Source organism: Bidens hawaiensis, unplaced genomic scaffold, assembly GCF_021521415.1.
Source record: "Bidens hawaiensis isolate Kalapana, Puna unplaced genomic scaffold, B.hawaiensis_p1.1 tig00000820_1, whole genome shotgun sequence".
Classification (NCBI taxonomy): Eukaryota; Viridiplantae; Streptophyta; class Magnoliopsida; order Asterales; family Asteraceae; genus Bidens; species Bidens hawaiensis.
The window spans coordinates 3240228-3256616 of record NW_027491048.1 but is presented as its reverse complement, the minus strand read 5'-3'; the positions used below and the strand labels follow the sequence as shown (position 1 = coordinate 3256616).

Below are 16389 nucleotides of genomic sequence, written 5' to 3'. Positions count from 1 at the left end.
ACGGGACTGTCAGTTTCCCGCGGGAACAGGAGCGACTCCAAATTATTCCCCTCTGAAAGAAAAGAAACAGTTAGAAAATAAACTAATATCAGCAAGAAAGACAAGACATACCATAAGGAATAGAGTTCAAACCGTATTCGAGAAGGATAGGAAACCGAGACGCATCCTTCCATACCCGGCTCATCCCCAGCAGCACCATCCCGGACTCCGCAAACCGGTAAACCGGAGATTGGACCCGGGATATCTTCGCGAACCATTCCGCCTCCTGGTAGCTGGAAGCGTGAAGGCTCGGAAGCGCTTGACCCTTCTTGAACTTCATAGCAATAGGGATGGCGCGGGCAGAGATGTAGAAGAACTCCCGCTTCCACGATCGGAGACTGCGCTCGGTCACGCAGATCTTTAAACCCTTAATACGGGTTGTCAGGGTGTACCACCCTTGGACGCACCTCCAAGTATAGAAGGTCATCAGGCGGTCCACGTAGGGCTCAATACCCAGAATCCGGCACACCCACTCGAAGTGCCGGACCTTGGCAATCGCCATCGGATGCACCTCGGTCAGGTGCACCCCGTGCCTCTCCAGGACACGGTACATAAACTTTGTCAATGGGAACCTAAGGTTTCCATACACAAAGAATGCAGCATATACCCCGATCTTGCCACTGGGGGCATCGTACACAGTCTGGTGAGATTCAGGAAACTCAGGCTCGAGGGACTCGAGCATGAACTTCCTGACGATGTACTGGTACTGATCGACAGGTAGAGCACACTGGCACTCGCCAGCAGTACTCCTATCGTCGGCTACAGCTTCAGCATCATGAGAAGACATTTTTGCAGAAAGAAGAGTGATTTCGGGAAAATGCTTGCCTGAAAAAGGGGAGTATTTGCCGGAAATCACTAAGAAGAAGAGAGGTGAAAGTGTGAATTGCAAATAACCCTCTCCCCCTTTATATAGTAATCGCAATTAATGCGGTGAATTTAATGCGGAGGAGAGAGAAATCGACAGTGCAATGAAACTATGACACGTGGCAAAAAGCAAGCTGGCAACAGCTGTTGAAAGGACGTGCCAGTAACTTCGCGGCCACGCGCCCGAAAAAACACGCCCACGCGCCTGAAAAAGCGACTGGAATGACCATGTTCTGTCACGTCACCATAACTTCCTGCACGTCCTGACACAGTCAGAAGAAACTGTCGCACGACGTTTCAGATGTTTGGATTGTTCTTATCCTTACCAACCTTTTGAATTTCAAAATTCAAAAAGATTCAAAAGTAAGCGGGAAAACACCCCTTACCTTGGCAACCAAGTAACCATAAGACGGACGCGGGTACAGTGTTAAGGCAAAACCCTTCACATACCTTGCACCCGCAGGGAATTGAAGCCAAGAATACCCCGGCAACAAAGTAACTACAAGACGGGTGCGGGTGCAGTGTTAAGGCAAAACCCTTCACATACCTAGCACCCGCAGGGAATTGATGCCAGGGGCACCTTGAAAGTAAAGTAACCGTAAGACGAGCGCGGGTACAGTGTTCAGGCAAAACCCTTCACGTACCTAGCGCTCCGCAGGGAATTGAAACCAAGAAGGATCTTCTGGGCAATGCTTGCGGAAACGGAAATAACATCCCCGCATAGCGGGAACGTCGAGAACTACATTGTTTGAGGCTCCAGGATGGAATTGGTGGTTTAAACATAATTGATCACTATGTTCAAAACCACTAAAACCTCAAGGAGAATCCACACAAGTGAGACTCAACGCTCCTGACTTGCGAGAAGGTTACATACCTACCCGCATCATACCCAAAGATCAAGCAAAAAAATCGGGAATTTTTGCAAGTGACATTAGGAAACCCGCGGGAAGAATCCCCACGGAGAACCTTAAAACTAAACCCTTTTCAAAACCCCTTGCTTAAAGTCCAAAAGTTCACCTCACTTTATTAAACATTCGTAAGAAGAACATTGGACTGGGGGGACTTGAAGAGGTGGGTCCCAGCAGAGACCAGTTGGTCCCGCAAGACTCACCTTGAACAGGGACGTCTGCGCAAAGGCCATCTGCTCCCGCAGGACCCACCATGCTCATAGAATCTTACGCGCAGTACGCAAGCTGTACACGCAGGGAAAGCCTCCCAATGGTGAAGTACCCCGCCTGTTCCCGCAGTTGCGGATACAAGCCATCAGGGAAGGCTACCCGCAGACAGCAGGGCTACACGCACAAGACACTAGCTACTTCAGCAGTCACGTGAAGGAATGAGCAAGGCGGGAACAATCCCGCCCAAATGAGCCAGTCTGATTCTGAAAGATCTTTTGTACCATACCTACCAAGGTATGGATAGGACAGACGATCTGACCAGAACAGCCCATGAGCCAATCACAGGGTGACAGCTCACCGACAACAGTGCGAGGAGGAGCACCCTCTAGTACTGTTTCACTATTAGCCGCTGCCTACTCACCAACCCTTACTGTGGAGCATGCGCAGCCTACAGTTGGTGGAATAGTGTTACTGTTGGCCGTAACCTATTCACCAACCAGCATGGCCTGCGTACAATCCACAGTCAGTGGGACGTGCATAGTCTACAGTTGGTGGAATAGTACAGCCGACTTTGTTACTGTTGGCCGTAACCTACCCACCAACCAGTATGGCCTGTGCGTAATCCACTGTTGGTTGAACAGGAATACTATTCAGCCGGCTGTACCTTCTAGAAAACCTACCTTCGGCTATAAATACTCCAACATCTTGGAATGGTAAGATCATCTGCTATCCAGTTATCTAGCAATCTCTTAATATACACTTATATTCAGAGCAACCTAGTCTGATTCTCACGCCGGAGGGTGGTCACAAGGAGGAACCCCCCCTTCTCAGTGACGAGCTTACGGTGTTTGTTTTGCAGGTCTCCTGAAGAACAGCCTTCTCAGCTAGACCTCATTCGTGGGAAACATTACTTAACCCCCAGATTATCTATAATCTGTACTGGGTCACTTAGTGTTTCTTCACAACGACAAGCATATACCATTGGATGGTGTTTCTTAATATTATTATTTTGTGAAATGGAATTTAATATACAGAACGATATCTAGATTCAATGCAGACACAACCTTATATTCGTCTTAAAGCGGGTTCTAAAGTTGGAACCTTTTTCATACAAAATTTTTTTTATATTTTTGTCTAGGAATATATTCACACGTATTTTTTTGTATATGACTTTTCATCGAAGACTCATGAAAGCCTATGGTGGGTTGTATCTTTGAAGATCTTCACCAAATCTCAATAAAACTAAAACGATTACAAAAGAAGACCGTTATATTGAATGTGAAAAAATCTTTTATCAACATAAGAGAAATATCAATCCGCTAGAAATGGTTTCCATCAAATATTCCTTTCTTTGTTCTGTAAATATCATCTTGTTGTGCATTTGCTTGCTCTTAGTATAATAAACGGTCACTCCTTTTTGTCATAATCATCTTGTTAAGTTTTACGAAACCTTCACTTAGGCTATTCACTATGGTAAGGCTTTAAAGACCCTCAACATCATCTCATCTCCACGTTATTATCACGTAAGACACGAGGCATCGAAGCCCCTCTCTACAACTCTCCGATGTGGTTTAAAGCCTCTTTAACGTCCTATTATTATACATGGAGCCAGGTTATAACAAGAAGTAGTTTTTTTCTAAAAAGTGCAGGAAGTGTGTTTTTACCACTAGATCTAATGAAACACACCACAACTAAAATAAAACACACCGCACAATAAACGCACTTTCTATATCCACCGTCAGATCATCATATCTAACGCACCAGATTACTTTTTAGACACACTTCACTTCTTATTTTAACACCACCATATACACACACACACATATACATAAATACGTATGTGTGTGTATGAGAGAGAGAGAGAGAGTGGGGGGGGGGTACTATGGTGCCGATTTTAGTGAACCCCCCCCCCCCCCCCCCCCCGCGCGGACGCCCCCTTTGAGAGTGCCTCTCAGCAGGCTTGAACCCCGCCCATAGTGACCTGTCTTATAGACTACCACACGCCAAATAAACGATCCAGTGACTTCATGTTTCAGACTCATTGATTTACGTGCTCATGATTTCACGACCAAGACGTGGATCGGAGTTGCTCGTCACACGAGAAAAACTACTTAACAACAACTTCAAAAGATTAAGAGTTAAACGAACTGTAACTGAGTATAAAATCAAACGTACTCAAATCTAATAAAAATATACATTTATTTATTTTTTCCCTACTAATTTGAAAAGGAAAGAATAATATCAATAGAATAATTTATAAAACCACATACAAAACATTATACCTATACTTATATTCTCTACAAAATTTCTTGGTGACGAAGCAAGTATTCATATTCAAAGAACAAGTAATTTGACTGTGACCCAACCAACCGGTAAAACCCACCACAAATAGTCCATAAACCTGGGCTACCCCAAATCACCAGATTCAATACAATACAATACAATACATTTGTTTGTTTTGTTTATCTAATCTATCCATCTATCCAAATACCCAAACACTCTTTCTTTCTCCTTTCTCTCTCTAAATATATAACAATAACAATATAACATATACATACATACATACATAATAATATTATTATTAATATTACCCCTTGTCTCTCTCTCTAAAACTCCATCTCTCATATACACAATCCACAGATTCATTCGTTCAATTCGATTCGACTCGATTCGATTATTATCATCGTTCTTTCATCTGGGTATCTGCTTGATTCATCGATTGCTCGTTCGTTTCATCGGATTCTACGATCTGGGTTTCTTTGTTTCCAGGTTTTGTGATTCTAATCGATTCTATTGTATCTGTGTTATTGGATTTGGGTATTCATTGGGTGTTAATTTTGAACCCTAGGGCTTATTATTTGATTCTTTATCTGTACATCTGTTTATCGTTTTTGAATCTTCGATTAATATTGTTTATACATATTCGTTTCGATTTATTATTAATTTAATCCCCTGTGAAATTTTTCGGTGCGTTGTTTTAGTTTGCCCCAAAAATTGAGGGTTTTATTGTCTTTTGAGTTTTGCCCTATTTTTGTTAGGTTTAGATTATCATCAAAAGAAAAAAAAAATCAAAAATTTGAAAAAAAAAAAGATTATAAATTTTCCTAACCCGTGTCTCGATTTGGTGATTCGTCATTCGTCCGAATCTAGGGTTGATATTTTTCGGTGCATTGTTTTAGTCTGACCCCAAAATTGAGGGTTTTCGTTTTCGGGTTTTGCCCTAATTGTTTTTAGGTTTAGGTTATTGTCGAAAGAAAGAAAAAAAAATATAAAAAAGCTTGAAAAAAGATAAAAAAATTTCCTTGCCCGTGTATTGATTTGGTGATTCGTTCGTTGGTTGTCCGAATCTAGGGTTTCGTTGGAAAAGATTTTTGGGTTTGTATTTTTGGGAATACATTTATTTCGGTTAGGCGTGTATAGAAAAAAATGGCGTTGAATTATTCTCAGCGTCCGATTTTTCCTGCTCATACGTCCGAAGATAATATGGTTTCGCCGCTGCGGATTGTGAGTGGGCGTAATAATGGAGAGATTTATGATGGTTTCGGTTATGGGAGAGAGAATGTCGATAGGGGTGGCCCGCCAGATCCGGTGTCGGTGGATATTATTGACTTATTGCCGTCGGATCCGTTTGGGATGGATATTGATATTGGTGCTACTTTTACAGCCATCACCGGATGGCTTGAAGATTTGGAAGCGGATTATGGAACGTATACGAATGATGAATATGAGTTGTTTGCGGGACTCAATTTGATCTGGAACCGTGCTATGAGGTTTCAGTCGTTTTCGAGCAACGAGGCACCTGATGATATAGGTGGTGATTTTATAGAAAGTGAGGATCTTGAAGATGATTTTGGACAATCTTGTAATGCAGATGGAAGTGATCCGCATCAGGCTTTTGTTTCTGCTCTCGGTTATTTAGGGACAAAGGATCTTCTGTCGGTAGAGCGCGTTTGTAGATCTTTGTGTACTACGGTTCATAAAGATCCTTTATTGTGGAGGGATATTTACATTGATCAGCCATTGAATGAAAGGATTACGGATGATGTTCTTGTGCAACTAACTAACCTTGCAGAAGGCTATCTTTCTTCTTTGACACTTGTGAAATGTCCAAGAATCACTGATGATGGTCTGAAGCGCGTATTGGAAACCAATCCAAAGTTAACCAAGGTGAGCACTGAGCCGTGTTTCAATCGTTTTAGTAACTTTATAGTTTTGCTTTATTTGATGCAATACTATGTATTGGTTTTCTTGCAGTTGTCGGTTCCTGGATGCACGCGACTCAGTATTGAAGGTATCTTGAATAATTTAAAGGCTTTCAAGTCAAATGAAGGTGCTTCATGTATCAAACAAATAAGAACCGGTGGTTTCTATGGTATAACAAATGATCATTATGAAGAGTTGAAGGTTTTATTAGGGAGTGATGATGACATGCATCAGAGCAGTTACAGTCCACATTATTATCATCGGGGAAACTTATATTTATCATCAGATGATAACCGCTACATAGATGTTGAAATATGCCCAAGATGTGAGAATGTGAGGCTTGTATACGACTGCTCTGCTGACAGCTGTCAAGTTAAAGACAAGTCTGCTGAAGTACGCAGGGCTTGTATAATATGCATACCGAGGTGTGCTCAGTGTGGTCGGTGTGTACACAACAGTGAATATGAATAAACGTTTTCCCTGGAGTATCTTTGCTCGGGTTGTATGAATGAGTTGGCAAGTTGCCAGGTGGCACAACCGATGGAGGTTGATGTGGCAGGTGGGACCGTGTGTCTTCATGGCTAGGTGGTTTATGAAGTTTCGTTATGAAAAAAATTGTGACAAACTATAACGAAAGGGTGACTGTCGAGTGTTGAATGGGTCTGTTGGTGTTGATGTAGCTTTGGATATTGAGGTAAGCACCGAGATGGGGTTGACTATCGACTTTTTGTTGACTTGCTGTCGAGGACGCCTCCAATTTGGAAGAGGGGGTTGACAAAGATTTCACAATTTATGTTTTTTAAGGATATTCGTCGGTTGTTTGATTATATGCTTGTTTGTGAGTTTGAATTGTTGGCTGTGGCATATGTGGTTTATTGTGCCATGGTGTCGAATTTCGGATTCTTTATGGTCTTGTATTATTTTTTATGTTAAACCTAAAACCTAATGTTTTCTTGTGTATAACACAAGTTTTAATGGTTAAGATGTCATGTTTGTGGGAATATATTCATACTTGTCCAGGTGGTAATGGTTGTTACTTGTTAGGACAGTTGTACAGGTGGAGTTGATGGGGTTAGGTGACTAGTTGTAGTCAAAGTCAACCATTGTGTGGTTGTAGATCCAGTTAGGTTGGAAACGGTCTGAAATGGTTGTGCTAAAAGCCTAAAACTTGTGTTTTCTTCTTGGGGTGATATTATAATCAAAATATGTATATGTATCACAAACTGAAAAGGAGTTTTGTAAAACAACAAAAGGTTACAAACACCACACTAGATGTTAAGATCTAAATGCAAAAACCTATATTCTAGTATGAGCAGCAGGACCTCAATCAAAACACTAAATATCTTAACTACATGTAAGAGAATTTCTAGAGTTTAATCAGAGAGAAGGTGTGACGTTAAACAAACGAAAAATAAAAATGATAGATCCATCATTTGTCAGATAAAGGCCACGTGTCATGCACATGCTAAAAAGGTTACGTTTTTTTCCAATCGTCAAACTTTCTAATAATATGCATGTTTGAACCGGTTAGACAGAACCGCTGTTGCCTGATGGGAACAATCATGTTTTGTTACGTATATGCAAAATCGTTTTGAAGAGATTTCTGTATGAGAACTTGAACTATAGTTATTCACTTATTCTAGACTCGACATTTATGTTTATTAAGCTTTCATTTATGAATTTTTTTTAAAAAATTATAAGCTAGATTACTATAATCACTCTATGATTAATAATATGGCAAACTAATCCCAATCATTAGATTTTACAGTAAAATATACAAATTAGAATTTTAGTGACTAATATACAATAAATTCTATATATAGATTAAAATTGATCGCTTGATGCCTCTAATCTCTTATTGGTCCATATAACACCAGGTGATTGTGTCATGTAATTATCATTTTTCTTTTTTTGGTTTCAATTTAACTTTTTGTGAGCCTACTAATCTATGACAAATTTGTGTTGATACCGTTGAGATTATATCGATTCCATTGCGTTGGAACGTGGTTGTGCCAAATCAATGTTGTTTTTTATTATAAATTATGTTATGTTTTTGGAGCTTACTAATTTATGTCCATGATTTAGTGCTGATACCGCCAATACAAACCGAATTCATGTCGGTTTGTCATTGCAACACGCGGGTTTTGCCTTTGTTTTTTTTTTCAAATGTATCAGTTTGTTGTATTTTTGGACGTTACGAATTTATTTTTTGATTTAGTTTTGGTGCAGTGATCTAATACCAAACGAATTCTCGCCAGTTAGCCCTAGAAAAACATGTGTTTCTTTTAGACATGTTAAGTTGTTGTATTTGGGCCATAACAATGTTTTTTTATTTGGTTTAGTCCAGTTAGAGGTGTACAAAAAACCAGTTTCACCCAAACCGACCCAACCCCGCTAGTTCCAGGACCGGTTCCTCTTAAGATATTCCAAATTGGTTTGGGTAAAAAACGGTTCTAAATCGAATCGAACCGCACTGGACCAGGTCGACCACTCTTGCTCGAAAACCAGTTTGGGTCAAACCTGTTTTGACCAAACCGGTTCGGATTGGGGAAAAACCGGTTTTCTACATGTTGAATTCAAGCTGAACCACAACTGCACGACGCAAGCTTTACCTACAGACTACAAGCCCTTTAAAATACATTTCCTTGTATCATAAACCATTCAAGTGCCGATAACAATACCATCCCATACGTTTACATTTTAACCCATCTTATACTGTTTTAAATCTAACCGGTACCGATCAAATTCGCATATCATCAAAATGATATATATCATTATTCCATCACACCCAAATCCCTATTGATCACACACCTCTCACTAACCACCATCACTCCCAATTCCCAAATGTTTTCACCTGCGAAACCCCAACACCAACAACAACCCATCAATTTCTACCCTCAACACCCACCACCACCACAAACCATGATGATGGACTCCCAGCTCGTCGTCACCGACACCACCACCACCAGCAGCGAAGAAAACACCACCACCACCACCACCACCACCAAACCAGCTCCGGTCAAGAAACGGGCGGAGACATGGGTCAAGGAAGAAACCCGGACCCTAATTCTCCTCCGGCACGAGATCGACTCACTCTTCAACACCTCGAAGTCTAACAAACATTTGTGGGAACGGATTTCGTTGAAGATGAGAGAAAAAGGGTTTGATCGATCGCCCACTATGTGTACCGACAAGTGGAGGAATTTGCTTAAGGAGTTTAAGAAGGTTAAGGAGAGTAACGGGTTTTCGGGTAATTGTAGTAATAATAAGATGCAGTTTTATAAAGAGGTGGAAGAGGTTATTAGGGATAGGAATAAGAACAACTCTAAGGTGGATTCTTTTATGCAGTTTTCCGATAAAGGTATGATTTTTATAATAATTTGGTTATAAAGTTTCAATTTTTATTATCAGTTTTTATGTTTCCAATAGTTTTGGAACTTGTTTTAGACTTTAGAGACACGATGTTTGGCTTTGTGTATGCATATATGTTAATATTAACACTTTATAGGATTTAGAAGTGAATGATTTTGAAAAAATTGTGGAGATGTGTTTGTTTTGTATTGATAAAATGCAGTCTTTGTTACGTATGTTTGTTCTTTTATGTGTATTGTTGATAAACAAAGCTCTATTTATGTGTGTGTGATGAATATACTGTGTTTTTTTCACGTTAGTTAGTAGCTGGAGCTAACTCTTCAGGTCTGTTGTTAGAGGTTTGTGGATGATGATTTATGTTGCTTCCCTATTGAGGTACACAGCCTGGCAATCACACGCCGAAGTGGCAACCGAGGAGATGTTGGTGATGACAGATTGTATTGCTGAGCGAGAGAACATGGCGAATTGAGTAATAAAACAGAGAAATTTGGGGGAGAGAAAGAGAGTGCAATTTCTGCTATCTCACTCAAATTGCCGTCTCTCTACTCAACTCATATTTCTTTGTTGGATTATTGAAATTTTTGTATTCTCTCAATCAAGAATGCCATCTGCCATCGCCGTCGTCTCATTATTTGCCACGCCAGCGTGTGATTCGACGGTCGTGTACTTCGATAGGGAAGCAAAGTACATCATTTGTCACATTAAGATGGCGGCGGATTTGGAGAGCAAACTCCAACTGTTTATTGACGTGAAGAGTGACACAAACTATATTCATCGTGCATACACTTATATTAATGTTGTTGTATTGATTTTACTAAGAAGTTGAAGAGATTATTAGGGATAGAAATAAAAATTCCAAGTTCGATTCCTTTATGCACTCTTCTGATAACGATACAATATTTCCTTGCCTTAGATTAAATTGGTGGATAATCATGTAGTTACATTTCCATCTTTATATATCATTTATTCTGATTGGGTCAAATATTGCAATTTCTGTCATCTATTTTCATGTTTTTAACAGTTTAAACTTTGGTTTAGCCTAAGGGTTGGTGACATCAATGTTCTTCGGGCATTTGTAATGGGGCTGCCCCGACACCCAAAACACCAAAAACGTCCCCACACCACTACGGAGGGGCGCTTTCACCAATTATTTTGTGTCTGCACGTTGTTGCCATGACGGTTTTTGGGGTTGGTCACCAATCAATTATAGCTCTTCCTTTTTTTTGTTTAATTAATTTAAATAATATATATAATAACTGTAAGGGGCTTCGACCACTACACATAAAAATTGGAAAAAGCCCCCGTGTCTACGTGGCATGAAAAAAAGATGTTTTTTGCCCTTCACTACCGATGCCCTTATGGTTTATCTATTTTGTGGTGTGGTTGACTTTAAATCATGATATATTTAGCTTTTGTGACGCTGGTTAAATTTGTGCACCCTTTTGCTTTTGTGCAGGTGTAGAGGACACCGGCATTGTGTTTGGACCAGTTGAAGGTACAACTTCTTAAATCATCTTATCCATAAATTTATATCATGGCTAAATAATATACTTTTTGTAATCATATTTTGCACACTAGTTAGTTACTAATAAAAGTATGCCACAGGTGATGCTAGAGGTGCACTTAATCTAGAAAGAGGCTTGGATCAAGAGGGACATCCACTTGCCATCACTGCCGCTGATACCATGGCGGCAAGTGGTGCTTCTCCATGGAATTGGAGGGAAACACCTGCAAATGGTTAGTCTTGTTACACCAAAGTTTTTAACTTTCTCAGTCCCATTTGGCCCTCTCTGACTGACGAGCATGTTATATTTATATTATATATGCAGGTGTTCAGAATAACAGTTACGGTGGTAGGGTTATTTCAGTCAAGTTGGGAGATTACACACGAAGAATTGGTATTGATGGTTCACCGGATGCCATAAAGGAAACCATCAAATCGGCTTTCAGGTTGAGGACTAACAGAAGCTTTTGGTTGGAAGATGTTGATAATATTGTGAGGACAATTGATAGGGATATGCCTCTTGGAAACTACACTCTTCATGTTGATGAAGGTACAATCAGTTATAATGTTTTAGGCGTAATATATTATATACATTAGTGTTGGATCAAAGTGTTGTCTCGCATTAAACTTTCAGGGCTAATGATCAAAGTGTGCTTGTTTGATGAGCCGGATCACGTGCCGGTTCATACTGAAGACAAGATCTTTTACACAGAAGATGATTTTCGTGACTTTTTGTCTCGCAGAGGCTGGATTTGCTTGAGAGAATATAATGGCTACCGGAATGTTGATGTTATGGATGAGCTTTGCCCTGGTGTTATTTATCGTGGCATTAGCTAAGATGTTAAAAATGCGAAGAAAAAAAAACGCATCTTTGAGACATTGTATGTATATATGATGTTTTTCACGTTAGTGGATGATTTTACTTGTGTAATTGTGCTCTCTGTGATAATAATGAATGAATGATTCAAGAAAAGTAGCAGTTGTCATGAAAGCAAATTCTTTTGCAATCTAAAGAATTCTTTTAAAGGTTTGTGCCATGAAAATTTGAAAATTAAAAGGCAAGTGGAAACAATTTTCCATATGCATATTTCTTTCTTCTTAGCTTGCACAAAAAGTGAGTCAAATTTATTATAATAATAATTCAAGAAATGGAACATGATAATAGTTCTTTTAAAGTATGTGCCATGAAAATTTAAAGCAATTTTCCATATTCATATTTCATTCTTCATAGCTTGCACAAAAAAAGGTGAATCAAAATGATTCACATCAATAAGCCTTAAAAGTATCAATAACAATAGTAACAGAAAATTAAAGTAAAAATCCAATCTTTTACTGCTCATCCCACTCATCATTCTTGTAAGACACCAAAGTGTCAACCTTGTGTATCTGCAGCATCATTAAAGCAAACAATTTCTTGTCAAAACATTTGCAGTCAAACCATTTCATACACAATCTATAAGTTCAAAGTTTAAGTTGACTTTATTATACCTTGGTATCAAAAGAATGCAACTTCACCATTTGGGGATTATCTATCAGTTTTGGATCACTCTCTGTCCATGTGAATGGTACTTCAACATCCGTATCAGTATACGCCAACACATCAAAGATACCTGAAATCATAATCGTACTAAATGAATCAGACATCATACTGAATGCTTTCAAAAACACCCCAAATAACAATAAAAACAACTTACATGGTTCATCAAGACATGGCAAGTACGTAATACTCGAAGCAATCTGTTTCATTATTGCTTGAATCTCCCTCATGATTTCTTTATCACTCTTTTCCCTCGAAACGCTGCAGACCGACAAACATTAAATCGATACAAAAAAACGCACGCCTCGATAAAAGACTCTTAACAATAATATCTTATCTTACCCTTTTTCAACAACTTCTTTATCCGTCTCTATACTAAAATTCCATCTTTCAAGTACTTCATTAGTATCCTTATTCATTATCACCAAAACAATCCTCTGTAATTTCCCAGCTTCAAGCCATTTATACAAAATCCCCAAATTCAAGTTAACCCTAATCCTATTTTATTACTCCAAACTATCACCTACCGACCGATAATAATACATATACTTACACTTTAACCAACAGGACAACAATCCGGTAGCATAATCATAACTCACTTTACATTTAATTTATACTCGATTTCACTAATTCGTTCCTCCATTTCATTCATAATCATTATTGTGCGAGAAACCAAGTGCAAATAAAGCATAAATCTATAATTATCATTGATCAAACTCATCAAAGTGTAAATATGGATTATTATCGGCCGGCCAATAGGTGATAGCTCAATTCTCGTTAATAAATCGGAAGGTAACCAGAGAGCTGCGTGTTCAAATTCGCAATAAACGTCTTAATGCCTTCATCTTGAGAAAGCAACAACGGAAGTCCATATTTCTTCACTCTTCCAAAGCTTTCCGCCGGATAAACACCACGATTGTACAGAATGCTACACATTATCGATTAAGCGATTATTCGTTTCAAATTTCGCATAATTGTTTTTTACAAAGTAAGTCTTACCTGTTTGCTGCATAACCTGAAAATTGGTTGCAAACATATAAACACGTTAGGGTTTGCAAACATAAAGGAAATGATGAGGAGGAAAAAAGAGGGATTATATATTTACCAAAGAACTCGCTGACGATGGCGGTGGATCCGCGGAGAGTGATGATGTCTTTGGTGGCGTTTTTAGAAGCCATTTGTGTAACAGAAAGCGATTGAAGTTGTTAAGAGTTTTATCGAACAGGTTTAGTAAATTGAATCGAATAATGGCTAGGGTTTTGATGAATTGAATTGAATCGAGTGTAACGGCTACTAAACGGTCGACTGCTTTAGAAAACAGTTTTAAACTTTAATAAAGGCTTAAAAAGTAAATTAAAATAAGTGTAGATTTAGTGGTAAAAAATACTCCCTCCGTCCCTTTGAATATGTCCTATTTTGAATTTTCAAAGTCTTTATTTATAAAATTTGACCTTAATTATATACTTTTTGTGTTATATAAAACTTAATAAAAATTATACCGAACATTTTTTAAAACATACTCAAATCATATAACTTTCATCAAGTATTATCTAACGCAAACAAAATTATTTAAGGTCAAAGTTTATAAATAAAGACTTTGAAAATTCAAAACATGACACTTTTAATGGGACGGAGGGAGTAATAAATAACTGAACACAAATGAGCGATATCAGTGTGTAGAAAAATTTGTACGTCTACGTATGATTTATGTTCTACTTTTACGATCCGAACGCATGCATGCTCATACTTGGTTTGGTTTGAAAGCGAACCGAACTGAGCGGATTGAATTTAAAGAAACGAGCGATATTTTTATGCTTGAACTTGGTTTGGTTTTGAAACCGAGCGGCTTGGTTCAGTTTGGTTTTGCTTGATTTCGTACAAAGTTTTCAATTTTAAATTTCTGAAACTTCAAAATATCATTAATTCAAGAATTCAAACTTTGAATTATCTAAACTTTCGCCTTTAAAATGTATAAAACTCAAAGTTAACAACAAAACATATATAAACGAGCGGTTACGGTTTAAAATTGACTTTGAATTCAACACAAAAGTGGGAAATTTTAAAAAGTTTTAAAAAAATAGTATACTTTTATATATACTAGTTTGAGCCCCGTGTATTACACGGGGAATTGATGAAAATTTTAAAATTTCAACATTATTCAAAATACAATCGGCAAAACAATTATCATATATTGTTAATAAAATTACAATTTATATTAAATTTAATGGAATTACTCAAGAAACATTACGCAAATATTTACTAATAAGAAAAAATTTCCTTGTACACTACGTTTGCGGTTGTGTTGGTCAATATACCGAGTTTATTAATAATCAAAATTTTTAGTCAATGCCTGCCTGTAAATCTTGGCAAAGCGACGTATAGATGTCCATGTGAAAACACGGGTTCTTTCAAGTACAAACCAATCATAAATAATAAAACAAGATTAGGTATTAAATCTTAATTCTTAAATATATATAAACGAAACCTCCTTAAATTCTCTTAAGCCACCAGATTGCTTTATTTGTAAATGAGTTTTCTCATGTATTTAAACCGAATTCACGGGTATGGATATCACCAAACTCAGGTAACCTCTTAAACGAGTTATAACATCTCATAATTTTAAAAATTAATCTCATCAAATATTTGATATGAAAATCGTATAAAATAAGGATATACTAAAAGTTAGCATTCGTTTTTTAGATATTATTTATAATTAAGAAACAATTTACAGTAAAAAAAAGTGGGTCATGGGTCTCACCAAACCCATATATCTTTTAAACCTGGCTATAACTTATAACATCTTATTTATTTATGAAACACTTTCATCATCAAATCCTAAGTATATTATTAACTTTCTTAATATAAAATAAAATTAAATTCCAAAAAATATATATTAAATATTGGAAACAAAAAATATAAAAAAACCCCGTATTACAAGGAATAAAAGCTAGTTATATATATGATAACTAAGAAAAGAACTTCCTGATTCTAGCTTTCCAAAATAAACCGAAAGAATAAATTTAAATGGTTAGTATGTCGATAAACAAATTATTAGAATGTACTTAATGTATATAATGAAAATTTTTAAGAAAGAAAGTATTTTATTTGACTTTTATTTTACATACCTGAAAATCCAAAAAAAAAAATAATTATAAAGCAATATTCCAACCACTTCAATCCCATTTGACATATTTTTTTTCTATAGCTAAATTGTTTCATTTTATCACTTAAGTATAAATATGACGTTAAAATATAAAGAAAAAATAAGAAATAAATAACCATTAGCACACTTTTTTATATATAAAAGAAAAAGACTATTTTGGGTTAATAACAAAATGGGTTTAGAAAATGTAAGGATGACTAAGAGAGTGACAAGTAACACAAAGTAGTATTCTTTTATTAGAGTAGTAGATAAATAAAGTTTATATACAAAACTAATAAATAAAAAATAATTTGAGCAAAACAAACCAAACCAAACCGAGCGAGGCTTTGCTAGTGCTTGGATTGTTTTTAAACCGAACCGAGCCGAACGGCTCACTTCTAAACCGAACCTAAATCAAACGAGCATTTTTCGAGCGAACGACAAATGAGCGGCAAGCGGCGAGTAGTTTGGACAGCCCTACATATGTGTAAATCTTGGAGTAAGATTAATTGATGTATTAGTAAATTATTAAAAAAGTAATACAAATAATTAGTTTCTTTATTAATAAACGAAGTATTGATGAATGGTTTATTAGACGTTTGGTTGTTTG

General features: G+C 37.4%; 3 protein-coding genes across 4 annotated transcripts; 2 read left to right on the top strand and 1 right to left on the bottom strand.

Moving 5' to 3' along the window:
• Nucleotides 1-4539: 4539 nt before the first annotated feature.
• Nucleotides 4540-7108, top strand: LOC143542674 (F-box protein SKIP14-like). Its single transcript, XM_077035216.1, has 2 exons — nt 4540-6188; nt 6276-7108. The coding sequence occupies exons 1-2, from the start codon at nt 5448-5450 to the stop codon at nt 6693-6695; spliced, it is 1161 nt and encodes a 386-aa protein (XP_076891331.1). The 5' UTR covers nt 4540-5447; the 3' UTR covers nt 6696-7108.
• A 1932-nt stretch (nt 7109-9040) lies between these two features.
• LOC143542659 (trihelix transcription factor GT-4-like) lies at nt 9041-12026 on the top strand. Of its 2 annotated transcripts, none has more exons than XM_077035207.1 (5): nt 9041-9585; nt 11053-11091; nt 11202-11333; nt 11426-11650; nt 11844-12026. In XM_077035207.1, exons 1-5 carry the CDS (start codon nt 9069-9071, stop codon nt 11858-11860), a joined length of 930 nt encoding a protein of 309 aa, XP_076891322.1. In that variant the 5' UTR covers nt 9041-9068; the 3' UTR covers nt 11861-12026. The 2 variants fall into 2 exon arrangements, with proteins under 2 accessions (XP_076891322.1, XP_076891317.1); XM_077035202.1 differs by having other exon boundaries at nt 11735-12026.
• A 286-nt stretch (nt 12027-12312) lies between these two features.
• On the bottom strand, nt 12313-13839 carry LOC143540260 (mitotic spindle checkpoint protein MAD2-like). The gene is made up of 7 exons (XM_077033370.1): nt 13743-13839; nt 13637-13652; nt 13435-13565; nt 12980-13100; nt 12795-12898; nt 12589-12710; nt 12313-12486 (listed from the first exon to the last, which is right to left on the bottom strand). Exons 1-7 carry the CDS (start codon nt 13813-13815, stop codon nt 12430-12432), a joined length of 624 nt encoding a protein of 207 aa, XP_076889485.1. The 5' UTR covers nt 13816-13839; the 3' UTR covers nt 12313-12429.
• Between the last annotated feature and the right edge of the window lie 2550 nt (nt 13840-16389).

What these genes read in the sequence shown, in the direction of transcription:
- LOC143542659 (XM_077035202.1), top strand. Translation starts at nt 9,069, where the DNA reads ATGTTTTCACCTGCGAAACCCCAACACCAACAACAACCCATCAATTTC. An exon ending in TATGCAGTTTTCCGATAAAG is followed by an intron (nt 9,586 to 11,052) that starts GTATGATTTTTA and finishes GCTTTTGTGCAG; the next exon opens with GTGTAGAGGACACCGGCATT. An exon ending in TGTGTTTGGACCAGTTGAAG is followed by an intron (nt 11,092 to 11,201) that starts GTACAACTTCTT and finishes AGTATGCCACAG; the next exon opens with GTGATGCTAGAGGTGCACTT.
- LOC143542674 (XM_077035216.1), top strand. Translation starts at nt 5,448, where the DNA reads ATGGCGTTGAATTATTCTCAGCGTCCGATTTTTCCTGCTCATACGTCC. An exon ending in CCAATCCAAAGTTAACCAAG is followed by an intron (nt 6,189 to 6,275) that starts GTGAGCACTGAG and finishes GTTTTCTTGCAG; the next exon opens with TTGTCGGTTCCTGGATGCAC.
- LOC143540260 (XM_077033370.1), bottom strand. Translation starts at nt 13,815, where the DNA reads ATGGCTTCTAAAAACGCCACCAAAGACATCATCACTCTCCGCGGATCC. An exon ending in AAAGAAGTTGTTGAAAAAGG is followed by an intron (nt 12,899 to 12,979) that starts GTAAGATAAGAT and finishes GTCGGTCTGCAG; the next exon opens with CGTTTCGAGGGAAAAGAGTG. An exon ending in TGCATTCTTTTGATACCAAG is followed by an intron (nt 12,487 to 12,588) that starts GTATAATAAAGT and finishes ATGATGCTGCAG; the next exon opens with ATACACAAGGTTGACACTTT.